Below are 25,734 nucleotides of genomic sequence, written 5' to 3'. Positions count from 1 at the left end.
TTTGAACCAAACAGTGACATGCATTACGCAAACTATCTGCTGATTATGATTATTTTGATTGCTAATTGTCTGGTTTTGATGCTTTTGTTGTGTAACCACTTTTCTACGAAGGCAAATACATAAGCTCGTCAGTTAGTTTCTTTTATTTTTTTTCAGAAGTGGAGCAGCATGGAATGTGTGACATCAAAAATATTCGAACAAATAAAAAGTATCTGATGTCTTTTTCGACTGTTTGAGCAAGACATGATTAACATTCGCAAACATTGATTAATATACGAACATAGCCTATGACCTTTGATAAACAGTCTTGCCTGTTAGCACTTGACAATATGTTTAAGCGCTGACATGACTGTGAAAATCCCCGGATGCATTTTTCCTTTGACCAATTTCTGTATATCTGAAGGGTTTGGGCTACATAACACAAACAATCTACTGTCCATGGAAACAAATAAATACATTTGAAGGACTGACAGACACGAGCTCACGCTGTATAACAAAACTGTTGGGGGAAAAAAACATGTACAAATGCATCCTTCCTCAAGTGCAAAATGCAAAACAGAAAAGAAATCGTGGACTATAGGGACAATTTAAAATCAAAATCAATTTAAAAACATCATAAAACTGTGTTCTTATACCCTGTTTCAGATTAACTTAAAACAATTCAAATAACCCTACATATGCCATGACATTTAGCCTACGGTTTTAGGAACTTTAACTTATTTTCTATATATGTAAAGTTGAACATAAAACAAGATCGTTTCAACTGAGGCTACGTCAGGAAAACTATGAACAAAATAGTTGGCAGAAAACGCAGTCAGAACGGGGACGCAAATGTGTGCCGTGGACGGGGAGAGAAATACATTGTATCAATCAACACTATAGATGCGTCAGTTTGGGCGCTTCCTGAATTCTTCCCTGAGAATAGTGCGGTGTAAGGTCTGTGAATGTGCATGGGTTTGGTTCGCACCCTCCTTGCTGATGGCTGTTTCCCATGGTGATAGCGCCATTGTAGTCTATATTGCCTTGAGGTGGATGGGGTAGATGTGTCAGGCCAAATACAGAGGCCCCCATACCTACCAAAGAATCCGAGTAGCCGCCACCGCCACTGACATAAACCGGGCTACCCTGCACTTGCGTTCCGTAATTGTTGTTGCCTTGAAGATGATGCGTGTCGTATTCAGGCGTGGCTGTGCCAGTCCCCGGATACCGTTTCTGAGGAGGCGGGCAGTTATTCAGAGGAGGTGGATATGACGTAGGCAGGCTATACGCATTAGGCTGGGGTTTGCTATACGATGCTGGAGAGGGTGAGTCGTAGGGCACGCTGTTAACCAGAGAATGCATTGAACTTAAATATGCAGTCCCACCCCCTCCTCCGCCACCAGATGATAGAGCGACGGGACTGTGAGGGGACTGTGCTCCAGGAGAGGGCATCATTCCAAGCCCCTTCTGGTCCTTTTTGTACTTCATCCTGCGATTCTGGAACCATATTTTAATCTGCCTTTCCGTAAGGTTGAGCAGATTTGCCATTTCCACTCGTCGCGGGCGGCAGAGGTAACGGTTGAAATGGAACTCCTTCTCCAGCTCTACGAGTTGAGCAGACGTGTATGCAGTACGAGCGCGCTTGGAGGCGGCAGAACCTGGGGGACTCTTGTCTCCAGCACAGCTCTCTACTGTTGAGGAAAAAAAGTAAAACGAAAAACATTATTGTGTATGCCCCACTAAATTGAGCTCACTGTAAATCATTCATCAATTTAAAGATTATAGAGTAATACTACCAGGATATTATTGGTAAAACAAGCACATGATTACTGTATTGAAAACAGCATTAACTGCTTCTTCACAGCAGGTATATTCTATACAAATAAGTATAAAGTGGGATAGTCAGCTCCGTAAGTGGGGCAGAGCGAGAGTGCAATCACCTGGCAACTTGTTTTTCCCCACAAATGTGCTATGACAGAACTTTTCAGCACTTTGTGTTTGCAATTCATAGTAGCCTATAGTAATTATCAAATAAAATGGTTGTCTACCGAATGAAAGTAAAGCCTGTAGACATACGTGTGTGTTGGATGTGTCATCTGTAAGTCTGACTGCTCAGAAGCCTTTGAAATAATGCTAAGGTCTGAATTGTCACTTGGAGCCAATTAAAAGTAGAAAATGCAAAATTCCATGTAGCATACAGATGCGTGTTTACATATGACATTTATGTTAGTTGGCATCATGTTATAAAAAAATAATAATAATAAAAAAAGAAAGCTGCGAGTACTCAACTAAGATTAGATGTGTAATATGGCTCGTATGAGTTTATCTTATTTTATAACATTTTATAGCCCATGTGTAATCACCTGAAATGGTACTACAGGATTTCTGCTTTGTGTTCTGACGGGACTCCTTCATCCACGGAAAAATGTGTTTCCTTGTAGCTGGCGTTGGAGGTGAGTGCCCAGGATTCTCGGTGGTGGTATCATTGCTCGGAATTTGGTTCAGGGCACTGGGGGATGATGGCCCGGAAGGGGCAGTAGGGGGCTGGTTGTTATCGGGGATGTCTGGTACTGGGGCTTGTGTCCCGTTACTCCGTTGGCAGCCCTCGGAGATTTCATTGGGTTTGTGCAGAGCCGCAGAGCCACCAGGGGACTGCAGGGAGCAGGCCGGTCGATGGTACTCACTTTCCACATGAAGGGCCTGGAGATATTGCTGCTGATTGGCATCATAACCTAAACCGTTTGCGCTTTGATAGGGAAAGCCACTGTAAATTGCCGAGCCGTCGCAGTAGGTCGCTTTTTGCATCTCGCCGTTTCCCAATGTTTATTTCACTTTCTGACAAGGTCCTGACACCTTCGTAGAAGAACATTGGTTCAACGTAGTCACGTGACACCTCTTCGCCAATGGGCTCTACGGGTGAACCTACGGTGAGAGAAGATACGTTGAGCGGGTGAAATAAAGCCTATCCATCTTACTTTTCAAAGCTCAGTTGACACTGTGGCGAGACTTGGAGAGCCAGTCACCACTTACCTTATGGCCAGCTGCAACAATAGCCAAAATAATTGAAGAGAACTGAGAGCATGATAACTGCTTGAAATATTTAACTTAATCACACTGTCCAATCAAAATAAGATATAGTCAATATTAACAGGTTAAAATAACTAAACAAATTAGCACATAAAACTAATATTTCCTGTAAAATAGAGCATTGTGTTAACGTAAATGAGTAGTGTGAACCGAAATAAAGTATTAGGGCGATAAATAAGCAACAACCATTGCCGTGAATTTAATGCGACCTTTATTCCAACACGATCTCCTAGTAGGCCTACTGCGTATCTATAGCACGCATTGTGTTTGTCGTGCTATTTATACAAAGAAATGACTTTTTGCGTGCTTGTGCTGAGTTTGTCTTAGATAGCCTTTTAATTTTAATGTAGACTCTACATTTTTTTTCTATTCTAAACAAAGTTCATTAATCAAGTTAATCTGTTCTTAAGATCTTAAGGTGTTCCAGAACGTTTTAGTCTACATAAATTCAAGCCCCTGCGTGTATTGTTTGGGTTTGAAAGTTGTTGCAGGAAACCTGAAAAACCGGGCAGACGCGCGTCTCCATAACCACACTGAACTCTTCCTCGCCGACCAAAAATAATGGATAGTTAACTGGCATCAGTGGATGCACGAGGAGTCGTCAAGCCGGGAAAATGCTATCGCCACGGCCCAGATCTAATGCAGAGCGCGGCAGTAACCATTGGAACGAATTAGGCTACATTCGCCTGGTACAGTGTTCAACTCCGAAGTTTGATAATTGAAAGGTTAATACCCTATTAAATATATCCCAGAATTCGACATGCTTATATAAGAAACAAAACGAAGATAAGGTCACAAGAAAGAAAACCAAGAGAATCATGATCTACTTAGCGCACAATAAAAACCATACGTAGCCTAAATCATGGACTATTTCAGGAATTACAGCGTTAATAATAACAAATAATACCAGCAACGATAATAACAACAACAATTATAATAATAATAATAATAATAATAATATAGGCCTACCAATAAATGTCGGCTCAATAATAATAAAAAATAGAAAGAAACGTTTTTTTGTTTTTTGTTTTTTTTACAACCAACGATGTAACTGTAGCCTACTGATATCAGGCCCAAATTCCATAGCCTACATGAGACCACATAATTACATAAAACCAAACCAACAGGCCTCCTTATTTCCTAGATTAGCCATCCATGTTTGACTTCCAATAATTCACTCTCTGGCACTATCACAGGAAAGCTAAAAGAAAAGCCACTAAAGCCACAAAGCAGGAGACCCAGCTGCTGCACGGGAGGAATCTGGCTTGACTGTGAGTGAGTGTGTGTATGTGCGAGAATGAACTCTTCCTGAACCGAGATTTCAGTCGCGCGGTCATAAATCACAAACTCGCCATTTAACAGCCATGCGAGAACCCTGCCTCTGTCCCGCTTACCTTCCTCTCTGACGAGCAGTGCGCAGCACGGCGCGAGCTTCTCTCATTCAGCGGCAGAAATCGATCAAACAGCGGTCCAGGGTAAAGCTAAATCGGGAAGACAACAAAGCCAGAGCTGCACTTGCAGAAGTCATGGGACGTATCTGCAGTAAAGATGCGACTCCGTCGCGCTCGAGGATTCAAATTCCTTCCTTCTGTCTTTTTCTCTTTTTGACGTAAATCAGTATAGCAGCCAGATAACGAAAGTTGTCTCGTGCGCCCTGGTCGTAAAGATTAAGCACCTTCACACATACACACATATTACATACTACTAAATGACCGCCTGTGTTCTCGGACCTATACTAAATGCCACCATGGGCTGCGCTCTAGTGAGTCTTTCGTGTACCACTAACGTGCACAAACTAGCACGTTAACACATACTCATGCACACCCCAGTGAACTCCCTCGAAACAGAGCGTCACCGTAGACAAGAAAAATTATGCAAATGAAGCGCCTTCTCAAGCACAGAAAGCTGCTTTACTCCCCTGTGAACACAGTCAGGATGGAATACATACAACTTCATAAAATCTTTTAAACTAAGCTCAGAACTGGACTATTTGTTGAAACTATGTCAAACTTAATCGTAGCAACACTGTAACTATTAGTTATTAAAGAATTCAAAACTACAATAAAGGTATTATACTGAAAAAGACTGAATTACTAATTACTAATAGGCTACAGTAATCACAAATTGTTTAGGGATATTATACATCGCAACAGTAAACCACTCAATAAACATTATAAATATAGTAGCCTAGCTAATAATAAACAATAATAATACAAATAATAATAATAATAGTTGTAGCAATAGTAATAATAATATACTGCAACATTTCAATAAACTATTTAACAAATAATTGGTCATGAAGACTGAATCAAGGACTATCGGCAATAAAAAGCAAAGGATGCTTTTTTTTTGCTACACAGAAAAAGGTAATAAAACTCCCGGACCTCCAAAGTAGCAGGAAGAAAAAAAGGGAGCCGCGAGCTGGGGACGGGAGGTTATGGATCAAACTCTTCTGCATACGAATGAATTACCAACATCAGCTTGTGTATTTTCTCGGTCAGACGCGAAGATTTATGTCCTTACGCAGCACGGCAGTAAACACAGAGGCAGATTCCTGTTCTCGCGCGGCCCACTGGGTTACAGATTGCCAAAACTAAAGAGAAAAGAGCGGGCGGCGTGGGTTGGTGAGTGGGATTTAAAAAATCGTTGTGTATGCGGTTTTCCTACAATTTCAGCATTTTGAACATTTGCACCATTGTTTCCTTTTTTCTTTCATTAAAACGATGACTAAGGGGTTTCAGTAATGGCGCGGAAACTGATGAGAAATAGATTAAATGATCGGTCATTTTTGTCAAACATTTCAAATAAAAAATATTTTAAATCACTGCAATTTAACTTCTTATATTAGTTGTGTCTTACAGCAAAACATGTATTAATCCGTATGTTAATCCGTAGCCTTTTAAAACCATTTTCTCACGTTAGCTTAAGAACATTGTAGCAGACTCCTTCATAATGACATTTGGACCATAAACGTGGCAAGAAATAAATTCTGTGTCTTAATTTTACATGTAGCCTAGGTGTGTGGATGCGTGCATGTGTACGCCTTTAAATAAATGGAATGATACTAAATAATAAAGCAAGACATGGTGGTTGTGAAATGCAATTGAGAGCTCACCTTAAGCAAAACACAGTCTCTTGCAGGCTTAGTGATGGGACACATTCATTTATTTGGAGATCTACGACAAAAAAAATAAAAGTATTGTCATTTTTTGTCTTTTCTCATAACAATACCTTTGTTTTGTGTTTTCTCATATCAACAAGAACCAGGAGAAATGTAAATAGTTATGTCAATGACACTTAGCTGAACAATTCAGTGGGCGCACTATGATAATCTCTAAATAAAAATAAACTCGCTTGTGTTTGTCACTCATTTATGTTTTTTAAATTGTTTTATTTTAAAATGAGTATGTAATTCAAAATAATTTAGACAATAAATACTTTTTTCTTTTCTTTTTTATTTCAGATGGGTTGCACTATTTCTACTCTAAATCCATTTGAACTCATTACGAATGGTTACTACTTTAACTTCAACTTATATCTGACACAAATAGCGTACATAATAAACGGATATTAATAAAGAGTATTAGGCTACTACCGAAAACGATCTTGGTAACGTATCCTTAAGGTTTGTATAAACATGAAAAACAAACGAAAGCTAAAAAACATTAGTGATGAATATCACTTTTAAAATTGATTCTTGCCTTGCTAATATAATTAATTACACTACTAATATATCAAATGCATAAGATAAAAATAAGTGGAAACCCCTAGGATTAATAAATCAAATTAATGAATGTATTTTTACAGTTAAAGATAAATATTGATGCAGGTGTGAAAATAAGAATGCATCATCATTAGGAATATCATAAGGAATAAAATACTCGGGCAAATGCATCGAGTTCTCCTCCATTGTGTTTCCTTCCGAGAGAATTTAGATCGAATAGTCATTAGCTCTCAAGCAGCGGCCGCCCTTAGTCCCCCAGCCCATAAATCAAGACTCGAGCGTCGTGACCTCGCGAGGCAGCGTGCTTCTGGATGATACTCCTTATATTATATCCTCGTTTCCCATGCGAGCTCCGCAACAAACCGGCCGCCACTGCTCTGTTGAGTTTTATTCGCTGTCTGGTGATTTATTCTTTCTGGGAAAACCCAGTTTACACACCCTCACAACCTAGAGAGCTTTACAGCCACGCACAAGTGTTGCCGATTTGAGTCCACGTGCAATACAGATATATTATCATTAATAATTCACACATTTAAAAATAAAATGTTGGGATAAAAATTAATAGTTTTATTCTGAAAAACAAAAAACAAATTAAATCATAATGGTGTGAGAGAAAATGTTTTTGGGCAGCAGACAAATTTTGAAACGTTTGAAATGTAGCCTATTAGAAACTACATAAACTAGCAAGTCCATGAAGTAACATTTAGTTACATTTATATTACATTTATATTTTATTATATACATGCAGACTAGGTATTGACAAAAAAAACATTTGTTCCTCAGGTTTTGTGAAATGAAGCAGATTCATTCTGATGTATATGACTTTAATATATTTTTATTTAATAAAAAATCAGTGTAAGTTTCTTTACATTTTTAAACAATATTAGTTTTGTAAAGTGTTGCTTAAAGAAACGTAACATTCATGTAAATGTATGAAACACAAATAGATGTACATTTACGAGTGTAATGGTTGTTTCGGTGCCGGTTAAGTGATGAATAAAGGTTGATTCTTTAATATGCTCGAAGTTGAGTTTATTTGAATGATCTTGAGTCCTACTCTCTCCCTGTGTTTATCCGCCATTGTACGGTAACTGACCTTCTCTTTGAGCCGCAAAAACTCACTAGAGTAATGAACAATCAACGGAAATACCTCAAAATAAAATCCATCCTCATGGTGCGCAGGGCTTTCTGTCTTTTTCTGTGTGGAAAAACATATCCGTTCATGACAGCTGTATAACATCATCCGCAAAACGTACCAGGGTCTTTCGTTCTTTTAATTTTTTCCCTCTCTCTCTATCTCTCCGGCTTTCCAGCAAGTCCACAATGACCCAACCCCACTTTAGTAAAGTAGGCTAGCGCTATCAGCACAGCAGCAGACCGGGGTTCGCATGCCATCCACCCCCTTCATCATAATATCGCAACCATATTATGCGCCCCACTCACGTGACCCAGTGTCTATTAAAAAGGAAACCTTTTTTGATCTGTGAATCATTAATAGAGACTATTGTTGGTCCCCTTTGAGTAGGATCACAAAGATGGAAACGACGGAAGTCCTGTGCTTGGACTATAAGTCGAAATGTTATTTCTAGTCTTAATTTTGGGCCTTTTTTAACCAGAGGATCGCATAGATTAGCTGAAACGTTATAATGAGATTGGTTGTAGTCCGTTGCATGTGAGAACATTTGGTATTTTTGGGGTTTGTGGGGTGTCATAAACCATACCTCATAACATTAATAGTCTGCTTGTGTGCCAGTGCTACTCCTAAAGGAAATAAATGGATTCGCAGAGAACAAATGAAGTTCTTATTTCTTAATAATAATAATAATATAATCAGATTTCCCCCTACTTTTCCCCTCTGACTATCTTTTAAAACTGCATCATCCAAATGCTTGCTACCAACTAACTACATATATTAAAATCTAATACACCACTGTTATCCTACTAAATAGCCAACCTGTAAAGAACTCGTGTGTGCAAGGTGGCCCTCTCTCGGTGATTACGGTGTATCAGTCAAACAAGACTGCGAATGGAAGTTCGTGTTATCAGCGGATCTACGAAGCATCTGCTCTCTCTGACCTTATAGAGTTTGCTCTTGTCAACTCTGCAGTACTAAAAATGACAAATGCGCATATGCAATAGTGTATGTGTTAATACTAAGTTACTATTGTGGACATCATAAACTTTAGTTAGCCTACAAGAGTCATAGTCGCTGTAAAGTTGCATCTTTTTTTTCTTTTTTTACAGAGCAGTGATCTATCAAGTCCATACCTCAACAAACAAAAGAAAGAAGACCCGTCCCGAAAAGAGGCCTACTCTTTACACCATTTGGTGCTTGTTTTCCGGCAGCAGAGTGTTTACTGAAAGCTCATCCACCAGACGTGGTGAAGCCTTGTAGATAATTAATCACCTCAGTCAGGCAGGACCGCTTCTCCCCCATGCACCAATGCTTTGTTCTCTCAAAAGCCATAACTTGAAGGAGTTCAAACTTTTTTCTCTCCAGATTTGAACATGAGCTGAACTATGTTATCATTTTAACTCCATATTAATACAATAAGAATCTTTGGACGGAGGCCAGCGCTGTCCTTTTTTGAGTGAACAGTGCAAAGGCGATACAAAATACATCTTCATTTTGATGTAGATGAGTTACTGATGTGCGTGCTTTCAAGCGTGACTTATGAAAGTCAGATATTTTAAAGGAGTAAACAATGTTTCAAAAACCGCTTTAGTCGTACTTCTTTTGTGTTGCTTATACATTTTTTGTCGGTGTATTCACCTGCCTGTTATAACTAGAAACCCTGGGGTGTTGCGAGACCCAACGCGAACCTGCTGATGTCCCTGGTGCTGTCTGTTAGCCTTCATACATTTCAGCATGTCTCCATCCTACTCACCCGAGCACCAAGTGCACTACGAAGGCTTTAAAACAAACCATTCTGAACCAGGACAAAGCGGGGTGCGAATTTTCGTATTTTAAAAGGCCAATCATTTTGATAACATCACTTATTTTTATATGAATTTATTATTATTAAATTATTAACTGCATACCAACATAAACATATTTCAACAATTTAGTGTTTTTTTCTTTCTCCCCTTAACAAAGTGGCTTTAAAGAAGCCAACAGGCATGGCTGTATTGTCACTCTAAATGGATCGTGGAGAATCGCCAGGGGACAGAACAAATCTGTTCTCAATGCTGACATTTGGAGCTCTTCAAGCAAGCTAAGATTAGCTACTACCACACGCAGACGAAGATAATTCTTTTCCTTGGATTTACCGTGGTCATCATCAAAGCTAATAATGACGTACAGCTCAAAGCAGTTTGACCATGTTGCCAGTGAAAACGGCAATGATCTTTGACTGCTTATTGGATGTAGCCTATGAGTTCGGATGACGTTTGTTGAATGTGAATGGAATAAAAAAATTGAAATATATACTTACGCTTCTTTGTAACCTGTGTTTAGTTCTTAATAGGAACAAGACATTGACACATACACAGTGAAATTATTTTGTGGCTTACGAACAACACATTACTATTATCATTATTGTTATACGTTACTGCACTGTTTACAATTGCCATGTATATGAGTAAAAAAACACTACCACTTAAATGACAGTGATTCACTATTTAACGTTTGCAAATAAACTGACCATCTATAGCCTACTTAACCTAAAAAATCTCAATTATTCAGGGAAAAATCACCATGATAATTGTTGGATAATTTTAGTTCACATCAGTACAAACAACATCTGCATAACCTGTACTTCAACCATGTTCTGCATAGTTTTTCATATATAACCTTCACAATATTAGCTATATTTAAAAAAAGATTAGATTACTTACTCCAAAACCCCTTTTTGAAGACTGACCGGAAGAGGACCAGCTGGTCGGTTCTGAGAGGTCTGACTAAGTCGACGGTCAACTGCAAAATGAAAAATCCTACCGAACCTCCTGTGTCTATTTCTAACCAAGATGTAGCCTATCTATTATTTAATAAGGTCATGTGAGCCAGTCAATTAAATTTTAAGCATGGTAGATTGAGAGGTGAGGTGCTAGTGTCATGATGGAAGTTTAAATTTCCTGTCTGTCAAGATCTGAATCAATGATGACGGACTGTGACTCTCATAGTGGCTGCAGTTTAAGGATTTTCTTTCGAAATCTGAATATTTATACAAACATCATCCTTAAAGTCATCCTTACTGATTTCAAAAGCCACAAACAGACCGCAACAGAGATCGTAAAAAGACCAGATACTGTTCAAATTCAAAATCCAATGTTGTCTCTGTGTAATAATATTTGCTATTCTGGTGATAATTACACATAAAAATTATGAGTGCAGTTTAGATCCCTAAATTGGTATTCTTAAATGATCGACCATTCCTTTAGTTTCTTCGATCTGTCTATTTCACGTTGAAATCTAGATTTCTTGTGTTTTCTATAATAAACCTCTTAGATTAGCTTGTTCAAGGGCGAGAAATGTAGAAGATTTGAACATTTAAGAAATATTTTGTCAAATAAGGCACAAAGTAAACGTGTTTGGTCTTCCCTAAATGTTCAAATAGGCCATATTCAAGTTCCACTACTGCCCCATGCGTTCGAGAAATAAAAGGACCATGGTCTGTGAGGGTGCTGAATATGGCGAGGTCAGAGGTTAAGGGGTCGTACACAGTGCTTCAGTTTGATGATTGGACAGCTCATTTGTGTCCTTTGCTTGACCCCAGCAGTAGTTTACACCGGTAAGTAGCCTACTGTCCGTCTCTAATTTATTTCAATAGACTTCTATGGGGGAAAGAGTTAATGATATTTGTTATTTAAATAGCCTACATTTTGATTTTAGAAAGTGACTGCAAAAGAGATTTCGCTACAGTTGGGATCGAATTTAAAAAATGTCTTTACAAATAAAAAGCAAAAAGATTGGGTACACAAACGAGGTATGTTTATATTGAAAATATCACTGAATGAATATAATAAGTGAAATCACGAATTAGTCAAATTGTAAAACAACAAATGTATGGGATTTCATCACAATACCCTAACAGTTTGAATATTTAGAAAAAACTACAGCAAAATACTGCATTAATTTATATAATTCAACAAACAGCAATGAAAGCTCAGCTATCGGAATTTTGTAACGTTTTATCGTATTACAAGTTAGCTTGTAAAGGTAAATCTAAATATAACCATTAAAGCTTGTAAAGGAACACTAATATAACCATTATGCATATGGCGTTTTAATTATTTTATAAACAAAAACCCCAAATATTAGTCTGAATAAATAAAAACTCACGTTTGGTGGAAAAGTAATTAGATTTGTGAAGTGCACCTATTTATATAATGTTATAATGTCTTGAAAATCAAATTAACAAACATAAAACGTTGGTCTAAACAGTATTGGTCTCGCAATATGCGTAATAAAAATTTCGGAGGCAATGCGAAAATTTCCTTTCAGTTTTAGGCTATATAAAGTTTTGTTTTTGTTATGGATTATCAAAATACTTGGAAGGAAACGGTATTATGCCTCAGTCAACAGCTAAATAACAAAGGCCACCTTAGTCCTTTCTATGGATTAACCTAAAGGGATAATGCACAATAAAGTCATATTTATTATTTCCACGGGTAGCCTACAATTGCATACAGGCTTACTAAAACAACTTGACATCATTCACCAATATACAAATAACCAAATACACGAATATTCACAGCTTTGATGACGTAATTACACTTAACAATACTCTAAAATATGTAACTAAGACAAATAAGATATCTACTCCAGGAAGATTGTTCCTATACTTGTGCCTTCATGTTAAAATGTCAGGTTGTACACGCGTCACTATAGCGTTGATCTTCACAAACAAGACTCGGTATGCCTCGGTTAAAGACAGAAAACATAACGATCCATTGTCCAAGTTAAAGTACATTCTACTGTTGTTCCTTTAAGGGAGAAAAAAAACCTATTTTTACAGGAAGGATGTGATTTCCAGCTCAAATTAGAGTGGAGGAAGAGGTTGGGAAGGCAAAGTTAGGTTGCCTCGTCGGACACTGAATAAAAAGTGACCCTGTGAAATTCCGATCCTAATACTGCAATGTGTTCTTCTTTCTTGTTCAGTTCCGTCTGTGTCGATTTGCTTCTAGCACTATAGGTTCGAGGAACACGGCGTGGGAAGCAGCGTTTGCTGCTGCTGCTGAGTGGCATCCGTTTTCACGTGTTGGTTGGAGGGCGCAGAGCTCGAGGAGCGGATCTTTGTATTGGGCAGCTTGTGGTCTTTCTTCCACTTCATGCGGCGGTTCTGAAACCAGATTTTCACCTGACGCTCAGAAAGACACATAGTGTGTGCTATCTCCACTCGTCGACGTCGAGTCAGGTATCGGTTAAAGTGGAATTCTTTCTCAAGCTCAAGAGCCTGCTGTCGTGTGTAGGCGGTGCGAGACCTCTTGGGCACTCCTCCAGAGTAGCTGGCGGTCACTAAACACATAAACACACAACCAAGCAGGTGTTATTGACATTCTCAGGTATAAGTGAGATGCCGGATAATTAGTACACTTACTGAATTTTTCGAAGAGCACTAAACGAGTAGAGTATGAAACAATGGATACGCGTCGTTCGCCGACGACAGTAGGTTTGATGTAACTAATTTGGTAGCATTTGCAACATGAGTCAAAGCCTATGGGAAAATAGCTCAATTAAAAGGCCTGTTTGGTGTGAATATGGTCAACGATAAACTTTCTTTTGATTCATAAGAAACAAAAGGCAAATGGCCCGGGCGGAACATCGAGGGAAATCAAATGTGCGAGAACTCCTTATCACCGGGATCTCGATGGCAGTAAATCCTCTAAATGAGCAATTACAACTGGGTTTGTTCCCTACATGCCTTCCGATAAATGCCCTCCACAGGGCTCCTAGAGCTTTTATTGCCCGTGCACATTACTTACCAGTATTAACATGGACTTTTTTCATCCAGGGATACACCACCGGCTCTTTACCCTTCTGTGCGCCTGGGAGAGCCTCTGACACGAGGCTACAATCCTTGCTCGCAGTTGAACCAGCACAGCTCTCTGTGGTGAGGCGGGGTCCATGATTCTGCGGAACGGATTGAGGTTGCGCGTGATGACGGTCGGTGAAATCGTTGAGGCCGTTGGTTGACACATTACCGTAATCATAGCTCGGCTCTTGGTAGTTTGATCGCGGGTATGATGTCTCCTCGTGATGGGGGAAGCCCGCGTCTTTCTGCCGCTCATAATAATCAGAGGACACGGGCATGTATCCGTTCTGCTGATATTCCTCGCAGGGTGGGAAAGAAGGTTCGATGTAATTTGAATTGATCAAGTAGGAACTCATGATCATTAATTTGAAAAGTGCAACAATTCTAATTTTTATCGTGCTGTCGTTTTTCTGATCTCTCCAAAACCCACCTACTCCTCTGTCAAATGTACAAAGTTGGTCGGTCACGTGAGAAATGCGACCAATCAGCGCCTCCTGTGGGCATCGTGTAAACAAGCACCAATAGCAGGCCAGGCATCATCACAGCAAAAATGTGTTCGAGCGGTATATGCGTCTCTTTTTGTTATCGAATTAAAATATGAGAAATTAATTCGATATAGTTACCATATACATTGAATAGAAAACGAAACAGCTGGCTGAATGTATACGATCTATGTTAAAATGATATACAGTGATAAAGGATTGAGTGCAACAGAAGACGTGATTTATCACGAAAGCATCCCCTTCCAGTGTTAATGCCCTTTCTGATGACAAATGTACAAAAATAAATCTCGTTTGTTGTGTACCACGACCTGCAGTTCTGTAGGCCTACCCTACAGGAACGTTCAAATTTCTATAGGTTCCTCAAAAGAACCTTCAAGAAGGCCCATGACCACTTTCACAAAGCAACTAACACAGTGATAGTATGCACCTGTTAATGAATAGGACAAAGACTATTTTCAAGCCAGCAACAGCATCAACCAATAATTTCACACGTCTTTTGTAACAGTTTTTACAGACACAATAAACGGACTTAGTTGTAGAGGTTCTACCATTGGCATCGTCAATTATTACGAAATATCATCATCTAGACGATCTGCTCAAATGCATACACGAGCCTTTCAGTGTCACAAATTTGCATCCTTTGATTTTGAAATGATTTTTAGTACCGAATTAGTATAAGAAAAACCTCACATATGTCTTCATTAAAAGCAAAAATACATAAATCAAGGCTTAGTCTAAATAAATAAATATGGCATTCTTTAACAGAAGTCCCAAAATGAAATATGTTGGTCTCACACACACACACACACACACACACACACACACACACACACACACACACACACACACATATATATATCTATATATATATATATATATATATATATATATCTATATATATATATATATATATATATATATATATATATATATATATATATATATATACAGTATATATACATATATATATATGAACTAACTTTCCAGTTTAAACTGGACAACTTATAAAGAACTTTCATGTTCTGCACAATAGCTTATATTCAACTATGTTTGAAGGTAGCCACTGCTTGGTTGTATCAGTTGTATTTATTGCAGCAGGCTTATTATTGACAGCAATACATAGCAGTCTTGATGGAGTTATTTTGTATGAATATTGCTTGAATTGTAATGAAAATATTTCAAAATTAATAATGGCTGCAATGTCACGTTTATGGTCTTGAAATATCTCTATGGAACGCATCTCAATGTTAAGAAGTGTTAAAACTATCACTGATTTTTGTATATTTCCCCTTTCCTGTGAAATGCACAACAACGAATCTATACCATAACTTTACCATATTTCTATTGGACTTGTTGAATTTCAATGTTTATATGAACACTAAAATACTAGAAGGCCTACCTTGTTTAAGTTCGTGAGCAAAATAATATTCCTGACCTTGAAGCTGATAAGACTGCCCAGATAAACGAATATAAAGAAACATCCCTCTTGCGACAGGTAGTTCCAATGTAACGCTTCTTTATCCTTAATATTTCCATGTAGTGATTCACCAGCCACCCCGAACGGAAAACTCCTGTTCAAGCATCCACGCAAGATTCACGTTATTAGGACCCACAGCCTCAGAACCGCTCTGGCTACCTTTCTTTAGCAACACAGAGATAACTTCGGTTTGACCTCTCCGTGACTCAGCGTCCATTTCGTCGCTTATTAATCTTGTTCATTGACAGTCTTTGTTAAACAACAAGGCGTGCCCCGTGAAAAGGTGACATTTTCATATTTGTTAGACGCAGTGACCTTGCATTTACCCCGGCCTTGGACTTCATTTAGAACAGGGTCCTTCATATATATATATATATATATATATATATATATATATATATATATATATATATATATATATATATATATATATATAAAATGTAACATTTATCATTAACTTAATTTTCAACTTCATTATAACAACATATTTAATAATAATAATATTATAAAGTAGTTATAAAGTGTTATTATAAAGTAGTTGTATTTGATTTAACCTCTTGATAAATTAATATTGCTAACGTCTTAAGACTTTAACCCGCAAGGTTTTAACAAAAAAAAATTTGAAAAAAAAGAAGAAGAAAAGAAGATTTAGATACCATGTCGTCTGTTATTCATTATATAGCCTACTTCACTCCTTTGTGTAAAAATCTGGAGAACTCAAAACAAACACCAACAAGCTGCAGTATTTACATATTTAAATCAGGTAAAACAAACAATTTATCAGAGGATCAGAAGAAAGAAAATTCTGATTATGGATATTTAAATCTCACAACTACAATTGTTATTTATTGATATATGAATAAAATATAAATAAGAGAGATCGTGGTTAGTTATCACATTTTTTACTCCAATGAATATCTATCTCTCAGAGTATTGAAAGTCAATTTCAGAAACGGCGTCTGGTCATATTACATAGAATTATAAGTTGCCAATAAATTGACTATAAAGAAGCTTAACTTTAAACAAATCAACAGTGAATGAAACACGAAAAATGTAAAAGGTAACATACATTTCGCCAACAGATTAATCACCTTACTATGGTATTGAAATTTCCGATTTGAGGACAGAATTCCAACATAAAGTTGGCTGAAACCAAAATACAATGAAAAATCTAAATAATTTAAATCGCGAGCATTTCAGTATTTCAATTCAAAGCATTTCAATCTTATATTTACAGAGATCTCCGCAGTATTTCTCCGTGTCACAACTAAAAAGGGAATTTCCGTCTATAGCAAGTGTCATCGGGTCTTCTGTAAACCATAAACCTGAGGTAAGACCCGTAAATTAAGCTGTCTTAATGAATATAACCTTGGACAAAATTATTCGAAATTACTTTCATTAAACAAATTTTGCCGATACAAATGTGTGTGATACAGCTTTATTAATCGTCATATCATTATCATTATCATATCATTAATGCCATTTGTTGTTGAAATTTTCTGTAGGCTATTAAAAAATTATATTTTTTCCCCAGAAATGTCAGATATTGCACAAAATATAGCCTAGGCCTATGCATTCTTTAAAAAAAAGAGAAGCAGAAGCAATTAATAGGCCTATTAAATGACCCCAAAGAGATCCAATAAATATATTCAAATTCCAAAGCCGTATATTCAAAAATATCCAAATTCGAGGCTTGTATTCGCTATAACAGAAATATAGAGAATTAAAACATATATATGGCGTCGATGCTTCTTCGCATATCCAAAAGGAGATGGGGATAAGTAGCCTAAATAGCCTAAAATTATTTGTAAGACAATTCCAAGTATTTTATTACAAATCTAAATACAGTCTCGGCCTCGTTCATCCCTAATTAACCGGTAAATAATGCTAGACAGATTATTTTCCTTGTATTGTTTTTTTCCTTTTTTTCTTTTATTCAATTAAACTAAACAAATGTTTGGTTTTCAAGAATCCAGACAAAGAGAAATCAACGCTTCAGAACAAAGAAATGCTCCTTGCGGAAATATGATCAATCCTAAATGCAAATGTCTAGCAGAACTTTTGGTCATCAAATGCGATTTATTCAAAGGAAATTCACCAATCAAACCCCTTAATAAAACCTGAATGCTCAATCTCTGGCATAGGCGGAGGAGGTAGTCTCTTGGGGATGCTAACCCAGGGTCACCCAGCTTGCAGAGTTCATCGCGAGGTTAGACCAGAACTCACGGGATTCACAGCTATTCCATCTTTTGTGCCATTATAAAAGTGGCACTGCGCTCTACAAGAACAGATGACAGCTACTTGTTCTGACGTAAACTTTTGACCCCGGCCCTCCCCCTACCTTTACAATCGCACTCTCTCTCTCTCAGACAAACAAGCACAAATAAACAGATGGACACAAACAAGCCTTCGAGCTCATCAACTTTCTTTCGCCCTTTCTCTCTCTCTCTCCCTCTCTTTCAATCTATGCTATTGTTTTCCCAATGCATCTTTTATATCTTCCATATATCATGACCATTAATATTAGGCCAAATCTATTAATATGGTATCAAACAACCTTTCTATCTGCAGACAGCTTGGCCTGCTGTAGCCATCAATGTCGTTCTGCTGATATCCATGCTGCATCAAGATTTGTGAACCATTTCTATTCTACTGAGAGTCCCTGCAATTAAAGGTGTGTGCAGGAGTTATTATTCTTTCTCTTTCTCTCATTTGTATCCTTATAGGGAAAAGGGGCGCCAATACGGGTGACACTGAACTTGGCCAAAAGCGAGCTCTGCTGGTGGTTTACGGCGTGCGCACATTCATCTTCCTGCCGCCGCTGACCTCACGGTGAACCAGGAGCGAAGACATTTTTCTTCAGCACGTCTCTCTCCTTCATTGTCTATCGAATTCTGTCTATCTCCCACTCATTCTCACACATCGCTTTAAGTAGCCTATGTGGAAGTTATATGCGCATTTTCTCATCTCATCTGCATTAATGTTTTTTATTTTTCGACAATAGCCTATTGCGTTTTATGTGCCGTTAAAATAAAATAAAACAGCATTGCTGATCATGATAACTACAGTGTTCCTGAGCAGTAGTGGTGCTATAAGATTTTGTTGAATAATAATTACTCATTTTTAATCACAAGATTGTCAGTTGGTTAAAATATCCAGAAATATTAACAAATGATCCATATTGAGAGTATAAAATGATCTTGCTAACAAAGTAGGCAAAATAGCCTATATTTTTGCCATTAAAGATAGATAGATAGATAGATAGATAGATAGATAGATAGATAGATAGATAGATAGATAGATAGATAGATAGATAGATAGATAGATAGATAGATAGACAGACAGATTGAACAACTCCCTATCCTCTGTTTCAAAACTTGTAGGCAGGTCTGGCAGGCGGTAAATTTGTGCATCAACATCTACTACCAAAAAGTTTTGAAGGGTGTGGCTGATACTAGAAAAACTGACAAAAAAAAGTAACCAAAAACGTCTTTACAATTCGTAATTTTATGCAGTAGGAATGAAGCAATTATACAGTCAGAGAGCAATGCCCCCTACCACTCATCTGCCGGACAAGCAGGTCTTCACAGTACAAACCCTCATTAACACAGTTGAAACTGAGTGCATTCATGTTCTGCTAATTTTTTTCACTGAGGGCCTAAAGTAAATTATATCTCTTAACAGAAACTAAAAACCGAAACAAACCAACTTGAACTTACCAGGATCTGACTCTCGTCCACCCGAGAGAATCCGGTCGACGTGTTTCCAGTCCATAGCAATCTGGTATGTCAATAGAAGTTGTGGTAAGCAGTCAATGAACACCTCTAAGGTCTGCAGAGAAAGAGAACGAAGCTCCACGTCAGTGCGATTAAACTTTATATGCGATATAGTGTCGACTCCCCAAAACCATAAAACTGACTTTAATTGCCACCACGTGACTGTTTTATGGCCAGTGAGCCTATCTGCCGTTTTACGATCTAATTCGTGGAGAAAACCTCATTATTTATCTTACCCGACAATGTCACGGATCCAGAATGGCAAAGGGTCTAAAGTTTGCCGCTAAAACCCTTTTCAGATTTCCAGAGAAGAGAAGAGTGCGAAACACTGGGCGTGGACGCACACTCATGTTGAGAAGTTGGCAAGGGGAACATAAGTACCCTTTCCACATTGGGTGAGTAAAGTAGTGATTAGTGCGTCCCATACCTGTTGAACCACCCAAACTTTTACAGAAATAAACAAATTGTAAACAAACTAGAATTTGAAAATGTCTTGCTACATAGGCTATTTTATTTAGGTTTTGAAAGTGGAAACGCTGGTATTTTAAGCATTTTATGACTAATACTCACCCTTACATCAATAATCGAACAATTATGTGGTGCATTTGACTTTTATAGATACGCCTGCCTCTTTTATACACACACAATCCTTATGGGACAAACCTGACAACAAATTTAGATCTAACATTTTAGGTAAAAACTTTATTATTATGAACATTGCATTTATCGTTGGCCACATTGTTTTCTGCACTTCCAGTTATCATTCAAATTTCACAAGAAGGTAAATTAAATAATTCTAGTTGAACGGATCAGTAAAACACACAAACATATTCAAGTATAAAAATGAGGACACGACAAATATACGGACAAGTCTGAACATAACGATTTTATCAATACACAAAAATGACAGTGACACGAAAAAGAAACAGTCTTCTACTTCAACTTTACAATTAAATACAATCGATATTTAATATCGAATTAAAATAAATACATTAAATACATCAATTTATATGTACAAACAGGAAACATAAAAAACCAACAACAAAACGCATTTAAGTTATGCTTCATTTAGCAAGAGTCAAAAACTTTTACAGGTTTGCTTACCAAATGCACCAAAACATTTTTCGTCAAAACGTGTTATAATAATCGACACCTTCATGTGGCTTTTCTAAGACAACGCAAAGGTCTATCCACAATAGCAACATTACATGAAAACACAGAGGGGACTTGTTTTAATTACTACTATTATTATTATTCCGCCAAAGGCCGCAGAACAGGGCGCAACACTCTCTCACGACCAGTGGAAAGTTCTTTTGTGAAATGGGAAAAACCTTCATCCCCTTGTAAAACATACACTTATACGTGTGCGCGCGGGTGCGCGTACACACACGTATTGAAACACTAACAGATTTAATTTATTCGTTATATGCACATTTACAATATACACATTTTCAGGGCCGGTATCCGCTTCCTGCTGCCACCATATTCATACTCTTCAATTTGTTGTCCTTTTTCCATTTCATTCTGCGGTTTTGAAACCATATTTTGATTTGTCTCTCTGAGAGACACAGTGTGTGTGCAATCTCAATTCGTCGGCGACGTGTCAGGTACCGGTTGAAGTGGAACTCCTTCTCAAGCTCAAGTGTCTGGTAGCGTGTGTAGGCTGTCCTGGGCCTTTTCCCCTCCGGTCCGGTCAAATTGTCTGTTATACACAAAAGTGTGACATTTTCACTTTTATAATTTAATGTAGCCGTACTATAATACATATCATGTAATCACAACACAAAACATGGTTGAAAGGACATGCCTCATCGTCAAAGTATGCGTGCATGGCACGCTCTCAATGGCAGAAAGCATAACATTTAATTCGTCTTATTTCCTTAAATGATCTCAAATGAAATCAGATTTATATAATGAATTTAACAGCACAGCCAATTCATTAATGGATAATAGACAGGGCAATTGATAATAGCTACAATTGGGTTCTTTCATTTTAATAAAATAAAATCTATTTTATATTATGTTCCGAGACATGGAGTCAGTAAACAACATGACAGCATGCTGGAGGTGACAAATGTCGATATAACTGTCCAAAACCAAAGTAAACTACTGTATTTGCATTAGACGTCCCCAACTGAATTTGTGTAATTTGACAGGGGTTCATTACTCCGTCTTACTCCAACAAACATAAAAAAACAGAACTTTGTTTTCCATTTACCATGACTTAAATGAAGTTTTCGCATCCATGGATAAATCTGCGGCGCCTCGGATACATTCTGTGAAGCTGTCTGCGCACTTCCCGGCGGCTTTTCTTCCTCCATGGACGCTTTAGAGACGTCCTCGCGACTGAGAACCGTCCCGACGCTGTTGGTTGCAGAGCCAGCGGTGCTCGCTAGTGAGGTTTTCAGGGCGCGGTGTGACTGCTCGCTGACAGGAGAGTTGGCTAAGGATGAGCAGGGGAGAGGGTCAGAGGAAGTCTCGGCGCTGCTCGCGGTAACCGGTTGATTGTACCGGACAGGCGTCGCAGTTGGACTGTCTGTGTAGCTTTGAGTTTGCTCACCAGATGAGAGAAAGTGTCCGGTGGTAGAGCGCCCGGTGCTGAGATCCATTCCATTGTAGCCGTAAGCATACCTGCCCGAATGCATGCCCGTAGAATCTCTGCATTGGCCACTAGAGCTGTGGTCTCCATAGTTATGTAAGGGATAGTCCGCGCCATTTGGATAGCGACCGCAAAATGAGTTCACAAAATAAGAGCTCATTGGTTGACAATTACCTTATAATTATTTTTTAGTTACTACAACTACCTTGATGGAGAGAACAATGCTGCCGTCTGTGTTTGATTTGTATCTCTTGGTGGTTTTGAGCTTCTATTACACCCTTGCACAATTTATGATGAATTATGGAAATGAGTGAGACACAGACTTAATGCTCCCTTACGTAGGCTCCCAAATATGGGGTACGGCTTAGAGTCACGTGTTTTTGTTGACCAGTCGTAAATCCTATTCCGTGACCTCCAGCGGTAAACTCACGCGTAAGCAGGAAATCAGAGTGGAATTGTTTGGATACGGGAGCGCGCAACAAGAGTTTCACCGAACTAGCTGTTGTTTGCCCCGCTAAAGATTGGAGCCGCGCGCCACCCTCTGGTTAAAAGCGGTACTACATAAACCATCAGACTGGAAGCGAGCACGCGATGGGGTCATTCAGAGGGTAACGACTCTGCGGTAGAAAAATTGTATCTGGTGAAACAATGCACCGTGACCTGCACACAAAACACGCACCAGAATGTCTAATGGATTCAGTAGATCCAAAGACAAATGCATCTAAAGGTTTGAAATAAAGAACCGAAAAGGATATACAAAATATAATACCAAAGGATACCATTCTTAGGTCGATAGCATAGCCTACCCACTTAAAAATAATAAGGAATAGCCTATAAGGAAAATAAACAGTGGTTTATCAAATAAAGAGTTTACATAATTCGGTATCAGTTACACCACACGCTCTTATATTATCTAATTTTAACATATGGTGCATGATCATCGCTATTAATATAGTAGCTTATGTTATAAAACAAGAACATATATGGAAATTGTTAAATATGTTGAGCGTATGTTGTGTGTGTGTGTGTGTGTGTGGGGGGGGGGGGGGGGGGGGGTGGTCCTGGTAATCCCTACATCATGCTCAAAGATGGCAATACAATCATTTTTGACCTTGTGCAGGAGACCTTTTTTTTTGTTCCTATGAGGAAACAAGCTTATGAATCATACAGAATGATATTTTTTGAAAATCTAAAATAACAGAGCTTTCTGTAGTGGGGTTTAGGGTTAGGGTAGGGGGATAGAATATACAGTTTGTATAGTATAAAAACCACTGCTGAATTAAAACGTTTAATTCTTCTTTTAATACTGTTAATTGATGGCCATCTGGTCTGGTTAAATTAAATTAACTTAAATTGACTTATTGTTTTTTGTATATGCCAACTGTGATTCTTTGAAGTCTGTGTGATTATGCTGCAAACTTCCTTTCCCAATGGGGACAAATAAAACTGACCACTGATGTTTCAAATGTTGGCCAATGGCTTCAGAGGGAAAATGTATCTAATATATCTAACTATATACATTATAGGGAATACCACATTCACAAAATTACAGTTTCTTTTATATTATAAGAGGAAAAAATAGAAAAAAAGAGAACTTTCATATATTTGAATGTGTTTTACCGGTTTCCTTGACAAGCTGCCAATACCAACATGCAGGAATAACATCAGCAGGATCTTATGATGATGAAAAGAGCAAAGCAGTGACAAAGTAGCTGGCCCCTTTATGCTTTTTGTAACATTGTAACCTCGTAATTAACGATACACGGCACTATGTGCTATATAGCCTATCGTTAAAATTCACCTTAAAAACAACTTTTCTTCTCCGCAGCTGCTGGTTCTGCATTATATAAAACCTTATTTAGGCCTCCTTTGACAAGATGACAAACAACTAGTTGGCGTCCTGAGATATTCGCTTATGTTTCGGCTCTAGATCAGCATCTTAAGATCCGACAGTTCCCGTAAATATCGAGCAATCTACTTGCTGGTTTTATGGTGCTCGTCGTATAATTACGCACGAAGATAGTTCCAATGACCTTGAGGTCGCGATTCGTTACAGAAAACACATTGTTTTGTCTTTGGCTGAGCTTGATTCATTTAGCTAAGCTTCGATAATTATGGAAATGTGGTGATAAAGATTAACTGTGAAATGTGGCGCGAAAACGTTATAAAACTCAAACAGAAATAAAAAGATAATAATAATAGCCTAAGTAATAATAATAATAATAATAATTCAAATATAGGCCTACTTAGGCCTATTTACGTAGGCCTAATATGTTTATTTAAGGCTATTCTTGTTCTTCCGCATTCAACATGCAAATTGTTACATTGTGGTAAAACAAGACGCCTGCACATTCTGGCTATTCGAATAGGATAGATCCAGATGTTTCAGGCAAGACCATTCTCTGTATAAATGTAATACTGTTAATGCTATGAAAAGTAATGTTTTTGAACTGTATCATCGGCAAAGATCTAGATAGATTCCTTGCCGTTTCACTTCACATTTCAGTATGTTGCATTGTAACATAGCTTGAACAAGTGAACTTAAACCACTTGCTTGTGCAGCCAGTAAAGTAGATCACCATCTAGTGGTGGTTTTGATGTACCATTATTTACCTCGTCATTCGTTCACAATTGAAGAGTTATAGAATTATGCATATCTCTTATGAATTGTATTCGTTTGTAATAATAGATTATATGGGATAAATTAAACATCCCATAGGTTCCATTTCCGATTAGGATAGATGCTATATCTTCAACTCGTTTGGGGAGATTTTTACGCTTTTCTTGCATTGTTTATAACGTTCTGAAATAAAAAATAAACAACTAAAATGAAATAAAATAAAATAAAAATATGAATGATTTAAAAGTAGCCTACCATTATAGTCTACCCTATCGGATACTGTACGAAGGCTATAACCCGTTTTAAATTGAGGTGTAATTTTGCGGTTGTCCTACAGGTGACGGCATGTAGGCCTATATCATTATGCACTTTAGCACTCGTACGACGATTTTCAAAAGTCCTAATGATAATAAGCTTTTAATTACTGCATTTCTAATTTATTAGGCTATTTGTATTAGCCGTTTATATTATATCGCCTACTTAGACTTCTTTTTAAGAACATGATCTACAATCTGATTAATTAGCATACTATTAAGTTATATGACAATAATTATTGCTCGAAACCTCAAACTTTTCTGAAACAAGGACCACACCACAGTTCTTGCCTTAACAACGCATGATTAATTAAACTAAATAGCATACTGAATACTAGGCTCTTATTCGAATACAAATAGCTTATGTAAACATTCCAAATAGGAAAATAATAATAAGCAGCCTTCTATTCTTATCAAGTTACCATTTTTGCAACGTTTAGGCTACTGCAGTCAAATGACATACCCAACAGTTTTTAAGGAACAGCAGTAGACATTCTCTTGTGGATAACAAACAACAACAGCAACAGCAGCAAACAAAAACAGCATCATCCAGAACAACATCAACAACAAACCTCATTTAAAATTTTCCACAAAATGAGCAATATTAGATACATTACATCAAAATCAGTGCGAAAGTACAAAAACAACCCAAGTCCTTACCGTTCAAGAGTGTCTGTTGGT

General features: G+C 37.8%; 3 protein-coding genes across 10 annotated transcripts; all 3 read right to left on the bottom strand.

Moving 5' to 3' along the window:
* Positions 1–127: 127 nt before the first annotated feature.
* On the bottom strand, positions 128–19,575 carry hoxa3a (homeobox A3a). Of its 7 annotated transcripts, none has more exons than XM_082185072.1 (4): positions 19,464–19,575; positions 6,182–6,242; positions 2,343–2,901; positions 128–1,670 (listed from the first exon to the last, which is right to left on the bottom strand). In XM_082185072.1, the coding sequence occupies exons 3-4, from the start codon at positions 2,782–2,784 to the stop codon at positions 877–879; spliced, it is 1,236 nt and encodes a 411-aa protein (XP_082041198.1). In that variant the 5' UTR covers positions 2,785–2,901; positions 6,182–6,242; positions 19,464–19,575; the 3' UTR covers positions 128–876. The 7 variants fall into 7 exon arrangements, with proteins under 7 accessions (XP_082041198.1, XP_082041197.1, XP_082041200.1 ...); XM_082185071.1 differs by lacking the exon at positions 19,464–19,575 and adding an exon at positions 7,941–9,038; XM_082185074.1 differs by lacking the exon at positions 19,464–19,575 and adding an exon at positions 8,047–9,038.
* On the bottom strand, positions 12,370–15,028 carry hoxa4a (homeobox A4a). The gene is made up of 2 exons (XM_082185082.1): positions 13,715–15,028; positions 12,370–13,247 (listed from the first exon to the last, which is right to left on the bottom strand). The coding sequence occupies exons 1-2, from the start codon at positions 14,124–14,126 to the stop codon at positions 12,919–12,921; spliced, it is 741 nt and encodes a 246-aa protein (XP_082041208.1). The 5' UTR covers positions 14,127–15,028; the 3' UTR covers positions 12,370–12,918.
* Positions 19,576–20,202: 627 nt separating the features above from the next.
* hoxa5a (homeobox A5a) lies at positions 20,203–22,450 on the bottom strand. 2 transcript variants are annotated; one of them, XM_082185080.1, is made up of 3 exons: positions 22,081–22,450; positions 21,739–21,963; positions 20,203–21,222 (listed from the first exon to the last, which is right to left on the bottom strand). In XM_082185080.1, the coding sequence occupies exons 1-3, from the start codon at positions 22,277–22,279 to the stop codon at positions 20,972–20,974; spliced, it is 675 nt and encodes a 224-aa protein (XP_082041206.1). In that variant the 5' UTR covers positions 22,280–22,450; the 3' UTR covers positions 20,203–20,971. The 2 variants fall into 2 exon arrangements, with proteins under 2 accessions (XP_082041206.1, XP_082041205.1); XM_082185079.1 differs by having other exon boundaries at positions 21,739–22,428.
* Positions 22,451–25,734: the final 3,284 nt, after the last annotated feature.

This window comes from Leuciscus leuciscus (genome assembly GCF_965113295.1).
Source record: "Leuciscus leuciscus genome assembly, chromosome: 12".
Taxonomy (NCBI): Eukaryota; Metazoa; Chordata; class Actinopteri; order Cypriniformes; family Leuciscidae; genus Leuciscus; species Leuciscus leuciscus.
This window is presented reverse-complemented; position numbering and strand designations above follow the sequence as displayed.